We start from the raw sequence: 13,457 nt of genomic DNA, 5'->3' as shown, positions 1-13,457 counted from the left end.
ATACCATAGTTTGATTTAGTTATATTCAGAATGAAAGAATTATTAAGAGAGAAAAAAATAGAAAAAAGGTCATTTAAATTACATATACTTGGTATATTTTGACAAATAAGCAGAAATTCGGACCTAATGGTTTGTATCTGTAATTTAAATGAATGGAACAGTTTTTCTACAAGGGGGATAAAGGAACACAACTGGAAGCATAAGTAGCTTAAAGGGACAGTAAACACCTTGATATTTGTATATAAAATGTTATGCATAAAGAAACAACCTTGCAATATGTTTTCATTAATAATTTTGCCCCCTTTCATGTTATGTAGCTCTAAAATGCACCCTGCTGATCCTGCTACATATCTGTAGCTTATTTACTTTGTCAGATAACTGCAAAAACAATTAATTTTATGCTAACTTTATGACAGATTGGCTCCTCCAAATAAGGCAAATAGTGGGTGGAGTTTAGCTACTAAAAACTAATTGCAGTAAATTAATTTTCAGTTAATTTGTTTTAAAAATGTTAAGACTTGACTGATATGTTACTGTATTGCACCAAAGTGTTTACTGTCCCTTTAATAGCTTATTTTACAGGATAGAGACCATTCTGCTTTTCACATAGGAGAATTTTCCTGTATTATGTCAGATTGCTCCCCTTCCAAAAGGAAAAGTGCAGCTCCTGCACCTCCTGACAGCCCCCCCAACTATGGTCTAGGGATTTGTATCCTATATTATGGTTGTAAAACTTGTAACATGCTCTGTGTGTGTGATTGAACATCCTTATTAAATCACATTGTGACATGCATACAGTGTGGTGGTACATTAGACCAAACCTTTTCCTGAGCTAGAAATGAAGGTAGGAGGTGTGTGTGTACCATGTTCCAGAGATTATATTTATAAAATGGAGTTATCACCATCATTCCCTGGCCATCTTTGGTTTTAAAGAACTAGTTCAGGACTCATTTACAGAATGTTTGTTGTATAGTTGTGCAGCCAACTTCATATAATCATGGTTCCTATAAAATGTTTAAAAAAGACTTTGAAAAGTGTTCTCATTTCTCCAACATTGGTGTGTCCGGTCAACGGCGTCATCCATAACTTGTGGGAATATTCTCTTCCCCAACAGGAAATGGCAAAGAGCACAGCAAAAGCTGTCCATATAGTCCCTCCCAGGCTCCGCCCCCCCAGTCATTCTCTTTGCCGCTCTGAACAAGTAGCATCTCCACGGAGATGGTGAAGAGTATGTGGTGTTTAGTTGTAGTTTTTTATTCTTCTATCAAGAGTTTGTTATTTTAAAATAGTGCTGGTATGTACTATTTACTCTGAAACAGAAAGAGATGAAGAGTTCTGTTTATAAGAGGAGGATGATTTTAGCAGCAGTAACTAAAATCGATTGCTGTTCCCACACAGGACTGTTGAGCTGAGAGAACTTCAGTTGGGGGGAACAGTTTGCAGACTTTTCTGCTTAAGGTATGACTAGCCATTTTTCTAACAAGACTGGGTAATGCTGGAAGGCTGTCATTTTTCCCCTCATGGGGACCGGTAAGCCATTTTCTTAGTCTCAAACAGAATAAAGGGCTTATTATGGGCTATAAACTGGTAGACACTTTTATGGGCTAAATCGATTGCTTTATTTAGGTATTATATACAGTTTGAAGTTGAATTTCACACTTTTATAACTTTGGGGAACGTTTTTTACGCCGGGCACTTGTTTAGACACCTTCCCAGTCAGGAAGGGCCTTTCTCTGTAGTAGGCAGAGCCTCATTTTCGCGCCATTACTGCGCAGTTACTTTTGAGAGCAGTACATGCAGCTGCATGTGTGTGGGTCTGGAATTCACTGAAAAGATTGGATAATTCCTTCATAGTTTTTCACATATTCAGTAATAAAGTGTGCACTGTTTAACATTTAAAGAGACAGTAACAGTTTTGTTTTAAAACGGTTTTTGTGCTTTATTAACCAGTTTAAGCCTGTTTAACATGTCTGTGCCTTCAGATAGATCATGTTCTGTATGTATGGAGGCCAATGTGATTCCCCCTTCTAATATGTGTGATAATTGTGCCATGGCGTCCAAACAAAGTAAGGACAGTACTGTCACAGATAATAAAGTTGCCCAAGATGATTCCTCAGATGAAGGAAGTAGACATAGTTCTACATCATCTCCTTCTGTGTCTACACCAGTTTTGCCCACGCAGGAGACCCCTAGTACTTCTAGCGTGCCAATGCTTGTTACTATGCAACAATTGATGGCAGTAATGGATAACTCCATAGCAAATATTTTATCCAAAATGCCAGCATTTCAGAGAAAGCGCGATTGCTCTGTTTTAAACACTGTGGAGCAGGAGTGCGCTGATGATAATTTTTCTGTCATACCCTCACACCAATCTGAAGTGGCAATGAGGGAGGTTTTGTCAGATGGGGAAATTTCTGATACAGGAAGAATTTCTCAGCAGGCAGAACCTGATGTTGTGACATTTAAATTTAAATTTGAGCATCTACGCGCATTGCTTAAAGAGGTGCTATCTACTTTGGATGATTGTGACAATCTGGTCATCCCAGAAAAATTGTGCAAGATGGACAAGTTCCTAGAGGTCCCGGTGCACCCTGACGCTTTTCCAATACCCAAGCGGGTGGCGGACATAGTGAATAAGGAGTGGGAGAAGCCAGGCATACCTTTTGTCCCTCCTCCTATATTTAAGAAATTATTCCCTATGGTCGACCCCAGAAAGGACTTATGGCAAACAGTCCCTAAGGTCGAGGGGGCGGTTTCTACACTAGCCAAACGCACGACCATTCCTATTGAGGACAATTGTGCTTTCAAAGATCCTATGGATAAAAAATTGGAGGGTTTGCTTAAAAAGATTTTTGTACAGCAAGGTTACCTCCTTCAACCTATTTCGTGTATTATTCCTGTCACTACAGCAGCGTGGTTCTGGTTTGAAGAACTAGAAAAATCGCTCAGTAGGGAAACTCCGTATGAGGAAGTTATGGACAGAATTCACGCACTTAAGTTAGCTAATTCCTTTATTTTAGATGCCGCTTTGCAGTTAGCAAGATTAGCGGCAAAAAATTCAGGGTTTGCAATTGTGGCGCGCAGAGCGCTCTGGCTAAAGTCTTGGTCGGCGGATGTATCTTCCAAGACAAAATTACTTAATATCCCTTTCAAAGGTAAGACCCTTTTTGGGCCAGAATTGAAAGAAATTATTTCAGACATCACTGGGGGTAAGGCCATGCCCTCCCACAAGATAGGCCTTTCAAGGCTAAGAATAAGTCTAATTTTCGTTCCTTTCGCAATTTCAGGAACGGACCGGCTTCCAACTCTGCAGCCTCTAGACAAGAGGGTAACGCTTCCCAGACTAAACCAACTTGGAAACCGATGCAAGGCTGGAACAAGGGTAAACAGGCCAAGAAGCCTGCTGCTGCTACCAAGACAGCATGAAGGAGTAGCCCCCGATCCGGGACCGGATCTAGTAGAGGGCAGACTCTCTCTCTTTGCTCAGGCTTGGGCAAGAGATGTTCAGGATCCCTGGGCACTAGAAATAGTCTCTCAGGGTTATCTTCTAGAATTCAAGGAACTACCCCCAAGGGGAAGGTTCCACATGTCTCACTTATCTTCAAACCAAATAAAGAGACAGGCATTCTTACATTGTGTAGAAGACCTGTTAAAGATGGGAGTGATACACCCAGTTCCAAATGTGGAACAAGGTCAGGGGTTTTACTCAAATCTGTTTGTAGTTCCCAAAAAAGAGGGAACTTTCAGACCAATTCTGGATTTAAAGATTCTAAACAAATTTCTCAGAGTTCCATCGTTCAAAATGGAAACTATTCGAACGATTTTACCTACAATCCAGGAGGGTCAATTTATGACTACCGTGGATTTAAAGGATGCGTACCTACATATTCCTATCCACAAAGATCATTTTCAGTTCCTAAGGTTCGCCTTTCTGGACAAGCATTACCAGTTCGTGGCTCTTCCATTCGGGCTAACCACTGCTCCAAGGATTTTCACAAAGGTGCTCGGGTCCCTTCTAGCGGTTCTAAGACCAAGGGGTATTGCAGTGGCACCTTATCTGGACGACATCCTAATCCAAGCGTCGTCCCTTTCCAAAGCAAAGGCTCATACAGACATTGTTCTAGCCTTTCTCAGATCTCACGGGTGGAAGGTGAACGTAGAAAAGAGTTCCCTGTCTCCGTCGACAAGAGTTCCCTTCTTGGGAACAATAATAGATTCTTTAGAAATGAAGATTTTCCTGACAGATGTCAGAAAGTCAAAGCTTCTAAACGCTTGTCAAGTTCTTCACTCTATTCTGCAGCCTTCCATAGCTCAGTGCATGGAAGTAGTAGGGTTGATGGTTGCAGCAATGGACATAGTTCCTTTTGCTCGAATTCATCTAAGACCATTACAACTGTGCATGCTCAAGCAGTGGAATGGGGACTATACAGACTTGTCTCCAAGGATTCAAGTAGACCAGATGACCAGAGACTCACTCCGTTGGTGGCTGACCCAGGATCACCTGTCCCAGGGAATGAGCTTCCGCAGACCAGAGTGGGTCATCGTCACGACCGACGCCAGTCTATTAGGCTGGGGCGCGGTCTGGGATTCCCTGAAAGCTCAGGGTCTATGGTCTCGGGAAGAGTCTCTTCTCCCGATAAACATTCTGGAACTGAGAGCGATATTCAATGCTCTACGGGCTTGGCCTCAACTAGCGAAGGCCAGATTCATAAGATTCCAGTCAGACAACATGACGACTGTTGCTTACATCAACCATCAGGGGGGAACAAGGAGTTCCCTGGCGATGAGAGAGGTGTCGAAAATCATCAAATGGGCGGAAGGTCACTCCTGCCATCTATCTGCGATCCACATCCCAGGTGTAGACAACTGGGAGGCGGATTATCTGAGTCGTCAGACTTTCCATCCGGGGGAGTGGGAACTCCACCCGGAGGTCTTTGCCCAGTTAACTCAACTATGGGGCATTCCAGACATGGATCTGTTGGCGTCTCATCAGAACTTCAAGGTTCCTTGCTACGGGTCCAGATCCAGGGATCCGAAGGTGACTCTAGTGAATGCATTAGTGGCGCCTTGGTCCTTCAACCTAGCTTATGCGTTTCCACCGTTTCCTCTCCTTCCCAGGCTGGTAGCCAGGATCAAACAGGAGAAGGCCTCGATGATTCTGATAGCTCCTGAGTGGCCACGCAGGACTTGGTATGCAGACCTGGTGAATATGTCATCGGCTCCACCATGGAAGCTACCTTTGAGACAGGATCTTCTAGTGCAAGGTCCATTCGAACATCCAAATCTAATTTCTCTCCAGCTGACTGCTTGGAAATTGAACGCTTGATTTTATCCAAGCGCGGGTTTTCGGATTCAGTGATAAATACTTTGGTCCAAGCCAGAAAACCCGTGACTAGAAAGATTTACCATAAAATATGGAAAAGATATATCTGTTGGTGTGAATCCAAGGGATTCTCATGGAGTAAGATTAAAATTCCCAGGATCCTCTCCTTTCTCCAAGAAGGTTTGGATAAGGGATTGTCAGCAAGTTCTCTAAAGGGACAGATTTCTGCTCTATCTGTCTTGTTACACAAACGACTGGCAGCTGTGCCAGATGTTCAAGCTTTTGTACAGGCTTTGGTCAGGATCAAGCCTGTTTACAGACCTTTGACTCCTGACTGGAGTCTAAATTTATTTCTTTCAGTTCTTCAAGGGGTTCCGTTTGAACCCTTACATTCCATAGATATCAAGTTATTATCTTGGAAAGTTCTGTTTTTGGTTGCTATTTCTTCTGCTAGAAGAGTTTCTGAATTATCTGCTTTGCAGTGTGACCCACCCTATCTGGTGTTCCATTCAGATAAGGTTGTTTTGCGTACCAAGCCTGGTTTTCTTCCAAAAGTTGTTTCCAACAAGAATATTAACCAGGAAATAGTTGTTCCTTCTCTGTGTCCGAAACCAGTTTCCAAGAAGGAACGTTTGTTACACAATTTAGATGTAGTCCGTGCTTTGAAGTTCTATTTAGAAGCAACAAAGGATTTTAGACAAACCTCATCTTTGTTTGTCGTTTACTCTGGTAAGAGGAGAGGACAAAAAGCTACTGCTACCTCTCTTTCTTTCTGGCTGAAAAGCATTATCCGATTGGCTTATGAGACTGCCGGACGGCAGCCTCCTGAAAGAATCACAGCTCACTCTACTAGGGCTGTGGCTTCCACATGGGCCTTCAAGAACGAGGCTTCTGTTGATCAGATATGTAAGGCAGCGACTTGGTCTTCTCTGCACACTTTTGCCAAATTCTACAAATTTGATACTTTTGCTTCTTCGGAGGCAGTTTTTGGGAGAAAGGTTTTGCAAGCCGTGGTGCCTTCTGTTAAGGTAACCTGATTGGCTCCCTCCCTTCATCCGTGTCCTAAAGCTTTGGTATTGGTTCCCACAAGTTATGGATGACGCCGTGGACCGGACACACCAATGTTGGAGAAAACAGAATTTATGCTTACCTTATAAATTACTTTCTCCAACGGTGTGTCCGGTCCACGGCCCGCCCTGGTTTTTTAATCAGGTTTGAAAAATTTCTTTCTTTATACACTACAGTCACCACGGCACCCTGTCCGTCGGTCGAATGACTGGGGGGGCGGAGCCTGAGAGGGACTATATGGACAGCTTTTGCTGTGCTCTTTGCCATTTCCTGTTGGGGAAGAGAATATTCCCACAAGTTATGGATGACGCCGTGGACCGGACACACCGTTGGAGAAAGTAATTTATCAGGTAAGCATAAATTCTGTTTTTTTATTTTGGCTGCTTTTCTTGCAACAATGTTGCTTTTCTATTGTCCTTGGAGAGGATGCATAGCATCCTGCAGGTTCAGAACCCTGACTTGTGACATTCTACACAGTGCTTACTTAAAGGGATATGAAAGTTAAAAAAAAACAGTTTTGTAATTCAGACAGAGCACCAATTTTAAAAAAAAAACAGTTTTCATTTTACTTCTATTATCAAATATGCTTAGTTCACATTATATTCTTTGTTGTATAGAAATCTAGGTAGGTGTCTGGAGCACTTTATGGCAGGACATTGTGCTAGTTTTTTAGGAAATAGTGCTGCCATGTAGTGCTCTTGCAAAATTGCTGCCATATAGTGTTCCAGCCACTTGCACTCTCCTGAGCTTAAGTCCTAGCTTTTCAACAAAAGATAACATGAGAACAAATACAATTTGATAATTGAAGTCAATTACAAAGTTTTAATATCCCTTTAATTAGTGATTAGTACAGGAGCGCATTTACTTATGCCTCTATCAGACCATAGAGAAGAAAAGATAAAAGATAAATGTACTCAACATACTTTTCAAGGAATATGTTCCCGGATTGCCAAAGGGTCTAAATTATGTTAACAAATTTATATTTTTATTTTTAAATGCTTAAAAAGTGTTGCAGTACAGTGATGATTTGCAGTATTCTACATATATAAACTTGCCCCTTTAAGGGGAATTTATTTGATTTCAATTATATATTTAAAATGTCTGTGTTTTATATAGCAGAGGAAATTGAACATGTGACAAAATTTTTGAATGAGACATCATTACAGTGGAAAAACCTCTCCGTGGAGGTGAGAAGCGTCAGGAGCATGTTAGAGGAAGTCATCACTAACTGGGATAAATACAGCAATACAGTCGCCAACCTGCAAGCCTGGCTGGAAGATGCAGAAAAAATGTTAGATCAACCTGAACATGCCAAAAAGGTTAGTACAGAACTGGAGGGCCTACATGGTTTTATTTTAATGAGTTACATTTTATGTAGGTTTTTTTTGTTTGTTGTTTAAATTATTTATATTGTTCTGATAAAAAACAAACAACCAAAACAACACTCATGAACTCATAATTGTTCAATATTTCAAATGTTAAAATTGTAACATTCATGTTTCCCTAGTTGGCACCAACATAACCATTTATTACTCCTGACAATTATTCTGCCAATCGAATGTTCCTGAAGAAACAATATTAACATTTGAATATTGAATTTTAACATGTATATATCAAGTGTAACTATCAAATTTCACATGTTAAGATTTGTATTTAGAATGTAAATTTGCTAATCAAATTTAGCTATGATATTTGAATATTGATTCCTATAGACTTATGTTATAGTCTATTAGAATTGACATTCACATTTTGATATATGAATATTTCAATGTTACACAACTTACACTTAAAGTGATGGTAAATCCTAGCATTTCAAAAACGCTAGGATTTACCAGTGCTTTGCTTTATTTAGTCCGCAAGCTTCTGCTTAAACTGAGTGCCTCTGGCCGTCTTTGGCAATTTCGAAAAAAGTAATTATTTCTATATGAGGTGACATTTCTACCTCTTAGCCAATAGCCATGCGGTACTGTGCCATATGGCTAGCACGGCTATTGGCTAATAGGTGGAAACGTCACCTCATGAAAAAAAATTACTTTTGCTGAGGCGTTTAGTTTAGGCAGAAGCTCACAGACAAATAAAGGTACTTTCTGTCAATATTTTTTATGCTTCATGACTGAAAGTCACCTTTATTTAGCGCACTGGTAAATTCTAGCGTTTTTTTAAAACGCTAGGATTTACCATCACTTTAATTAAGGGAAATACTTTTTCTATTCATTTATGAATATGTTACAAATATTCTAGCCCAACGCTAAAAAAAGGAAACCGTTATTAAAGTATATGTACAGTTTGCTTTCCCTCTTGTTCTTTGTTTCCTTTTATGATATTGAGGAGAAAGTTTCCAATATGGTGTAATAGGTAACAAGAGGGGATAGTCATAGCTAGTGGAAATATTTATCATTAGTTACACCACTCACCTTCTCTCAGATGGGCAAGGAGCCTATCTATGCTATTCCTCCATATACCATAAGCTGGAAAATGGGTGTCTGACCTGTATAGACTTATAAGTTTTTTTCTTTATTAATTTTTATGTACAGGGGTGAGCTTCTCTCATTCTTATACTTACCATATGAATTTTCTGGCACATAGTCTTAAAGGGATAGCAAACCCAAATTTTTTCTTTCATGATTCAGATAGAGCATGCAATTTTAATCAACTTTCTAATTTACTCCTATTATAATTTTTTATTCTTTCTCTTGCTTTCTTTATTTAAAAAGCAGGAATGTAAAGCTTAGGAACCGGCCCATTTTTGGTTCAGAACCTTGGTTATGTTTGCTTATTGGTGGCTAAATGTAGCCACCAATAAACAAGCGCTATCCAGGGTGCTGAACCTAAAATGAACCGGCTCCTAAGCTTTACAAAGAAAGTTCCTTAAAATTGCATGCTCTTTCTGACTCATGCAAAATATGGGTTTAGTATCCCTTTAAGATTAAATTCATAGCCTTTGTTAAACCGAGTCCAATGAAAAAGAAAATAGGGTGTCCACTGTTACTAACATTCTTTTGTAACTCAGGCAATCCACCCTGCTATGTGTTAACAATTTGTATAAAGCTGTGGTTCTGGCATTGTAGGGAGCCAGGTTACCATGGTTATGGAACTTAAGTGAGAACACACTGTGCTCCAATTTGCATGCCCACTGTTCATAAAGCGCAGAAGAACTGCTTTATTTTAGGGGAGATGAAAATAGCCTTTCTGACCTGTTTTAGACATTCAAACAAGCAAGTGTTTTTCTTTGTTACATGCCTAGAAAACAAATTCTGACAATGTTCTGTATTAAGTTATTATTTTACCACAATTCAGTTACTAAATAAAATAAAAATGTCCATATCTTCTTGTCACTATTTTTACGAGCAATCATTTAAAGGGACACTACTTTCTAATTTACTCCAATTATCAATTTTTCTTTGTTCTCTTGCTATCTTTATTTAAAAAGTAGGTATGTAAATCTTAAAGGGACATGAAACCCAAAATTTTTGTTTCATGATTCAGATAAATACAATTTTAAACAACTTTCCAATTTACTTCTATTATTTAATTTGCTTCCTTCTCTTGTTATCCTTTGCTGAAAGGTTTATCTAGACAAGCTCAGGAGCAGCAGAGAACCTAGTTTCTAGCTGTTGATTGGTGGCTACATATATATATTGATTGTGATTGGCTCACCCATGTGTTCAGTTAGAAACCAGTAGTGCATTGCTGCTCCATCAACAAATGATACCAAGAGAATGAAACAAAATACATAATAGGAGTAAGTTAGAAAGTTGTTTAAAATTGTATTTTCTATCTAAAGAAATAATTTTTTGGGGTTTCATGTCCCTTTAAAGGGACAGCCTCTTTTGGGGTTTCATGTCCCTTTAAAGGAACAGCCTAGTCCAAAATAAACTTTCATGATTCAGATAGAGAATGTCATTTTAAACAATTTTCCAATTTACTTTTATCACCAATTTTGCTTTACTATCTTGGTATTCTTAGTTGAAAGCTAAACCTAGGAGGTTCATACAGTGGGGCAAAAAAGTATTTAGTCAGCTACCAATTGTGCAAGTTCTCCAACTTAAGAAGATGAGAGAGGCCTGTAATTTTTATCATAGGTATACCTCAACTATGAGAGACAAAATGTGGAAACAAATCCAGACAGTCACATTGTCTGATTTGGAAAGAATTTATTTGCATATTATGGTGAAAAATAAGTATTTGGTCACCTACAAACAAGCAAGATTTCTGGCTCTCACAGACCTGTATCTTCTTCTTTAAGAGGCTCCTCTGTCCTCCACTCATTACCTGTATTAATGGCACCTCTTTGAACTTGTTATCAGTATAAAAGACACCTGTCCACAACCTCAAACAGTCACACTCCAAACTCCACTATGGTGAAGACCAAAGAGCTGTCGAAGGACACCAGAAACAAAATTGTAGACTTGCACCAGACTGGGAAGACTGAATCTGCAATAGACAAGCAGCTTGGTGTGAAGAAGTCAACTGTGGGAGCAATAATTAGAAAATGGAAGACATACAAGACCACTGATAATCTCCCTCAATCTGGGGCTCCACACAAGATCTCACCCCGTGGGGTCAAAATGATCATAAGAACGGTGAGCAAACATCCCAGAACCACACGGGGGGACCTAGTGAATGACCTGCAAAGAGCTGGGACCAACGTAACAAAGGCTACCATCAGTAACACACTACGCCGCAAGGGACTCAGATCTTGCAGTGCCAGACGTGTCCCCCTGCTTAGGTCAGTACATGTCCGGGCCCGTCTGAAGTATGCTAGAGAGCATTTGGATGATCCAGAAGTGAATTGGGAGAATGTCATATGGTCAGATGAAACCAAAGTAGAACTGTTTGGTAGAAACACAACTCGTCGTGTTTGGAGGAGAGCGAATGCTGAGTTGCAACCAAAGAACACCATACCTACTATGAAGCATGGGGGTGGCAACATCATGCTTTGGGGCTTTTTTTCTGCAAAGGGAACAGGACGACTGATCCATGTACATGAAACAATGAATGGGGCCATGTATCGTGAGATTTTGAGTGCAAACCTCCTTCCATCAGCAAGGGCATTGAAGATGAAACGTGGCTGGGTCTTTCAGCATGTCAATGATCCCAAACACACCGCCCGGGCAATGAAGGAGTGGCTTTGTAAGAAGCATTTCAAGGTCCTGGAGTGGCCTAGCCAGTCTCCAGATCTCAACCCCATAGAAAACCTTTGGAGGGAGTTGAAAGTCCGTGTTGCCCAGCGACAGCCCCAAAACATCACTGCTCTAGAGGAGATCTGCATGCAGGAATGGGCCAACATACCAGCAACAGTGTGGGACAACCTTGTGAAGACTTACAGAAAACGTTTGACCTCTGTCATTGCCAACAAAGGATATATAACAAAGTATTGAGATGAACTTTTGATATTGACCAAATACTTATTTTCCATCATAATATGCAAATAAATTATTTCCAAATCAGACAATGTGATTGTCTGGATTTGTTTCCACATTGTGTCTCTCATAGTTGAGGTATACCTATGATGAAAATTGCAGGCCTCTCTCTTCTTCTTAAGTGGGAGAACTTGCACAATTGGTGGCTGACTAAATACTTGTTTGCCCCACTGTATGCTAATGTCTAAGCCCTTGAAGGCCGCCTCTTCTCTCAGGGAATTTTGACAATTTTTTAACCACTAGAGAGTGTTAGTTCATGTGTGTCATATAGATAACACTGTGCTCACGCACGTGGAGTTCAGGTGAGCCAGCTCTGATTGGCTAAAATGGATGTCTGTCAAAAGAACTGAAATAAGGGGGCAGTTTGCAGAGGCTTAGATAAAAGGTCATCACAGAGGTAAAAAGTGTATTTATATAACTGTGTTGGTTGTGCAAAACTAGGGAATGGGTAATAAAGGGATTATCTATCTTTTAAAAAAATAAAAATTCTGGTGTAGACTGTCCCTTTAAGCACCGGCCCATTTTTGTTTGAGAACCTGGGTTACGCTTGCTTATTGGTTTGCTAAATTTAGCCACCAATAAGCAAGCGCTATACATGGTTCTGAACCTAAAATGGGTTGGCTCCTAAGCTTTAAATTCCTGGTTTTTAAATAAAGATAACAAGAGAACAAAGAAAATTTGATAGTAGAAGTAAATTAGAAAGTTGCCTAAAATGACATGATCTATTTGAATTATGAAAGAAAAAAATTGGGTTTAGTATCCCTTTAAACTTATGGATAAATAAAGTTTTAATGTTGTAACTTAATATTTTTGCCACTTTGGATAACACATTTTTTTCCCCCTTCTGTTTAGGATTTTTTCAGGCATTTACCTCACTTGATTCAGCAACACTCATTTATGAATGATGCTGGAAATTTCCTCATTGAGACATGTGACGATACAGTCTCAAAAGACATTAAACAGCAGCTGTTGTTGCTCAATGGGAGATGGAGAGAGCTCTTTATGGAAGTTAAACACGTATGTTATCATTGATTGTATTATTCATTGATATTATTATACACATAGATTTTGTTTGGTGATAAATCTTTAAGATCTAAGGGAGATTCAGTATTAAAATAATGGGTATAACACATAGGGGAAGGGTTACCAACTGTTTTTGTAAAAAAAATAACAGAGACTAAGGAATCAATACATTTCACATAGGAAATCAACAAATTTTGCAGTATAGTAGTTCCTGAAAATAAAATTAAAAATAATAATTTTACAAATTGATTGTTTGGTACAACAAAATTCATACATACATATCATCTTCATTCACACAGTCTAGCTTAAAGAGATAGAAAGGTCAAAATTTAAATATGCATGGGTGTAATTTTAATTAGAAGCATTTTGGTCATATAGGTTTGCTTGTATTTAGATTATATGAAGGTGATGTCAGTAGATTTCTAGGGTTATTCTCCCTAAAGAAAAACAAAATGACGTTACAAAAAAGAAAGGAAATTAGGAAAATGATTTGTGTTAGTGCCTCATAATACTGAAATAAACGTTTGGACTATGTGGTGAAGTGCAGAGAAATCACCTTATGTAGATTGATTCGGTGATGTGTTTTTTTCTGAGTTTGTGTGTTACTATGTGCACATATG

The 13,457-nt window shown here is 39.3% G+C and overlaps 1 protein-coding gene across 1 annotated transcript in view; it reads left to right on the top strand.

The window, feature by feature from the left end:
- The window catches only part of SYNE1 (spectrin repeat containing nuclear envelope protein 1), a 780,519-nt gene that overhangs the window by 186,304 nt on the left and 580,758 nt on the right, over positions 1–13,457 (top strand). The window contains 2 exon segments of the mRNA XM_053711805.1: positions 7,508–7,710; positions 12,667–12,831. Coding sequence (XP_053567780.1) covers positions 7,508–7,710; positions 12,667–12,831 — 368 coding nt within the window.

The sequence above is a fragment of the Bombina bombina genome, chromosome 4, assembly GCF_027579735.1.
Source record: "Bombina bombina isolate aBomBom1 chromosome 4, aBomBom1.pri, whole genome shotgun sequence".
Taxonomy (NCBI): domain Eukaryota; kingdom Metazoa; phylum Chordata; class Amphibia; order Anura; family Bombinatoridae; genus Bombina; species Bombina bombina.
This window is presented reverse-complemented; position numbering and strand designations above follow the sequence as displayed.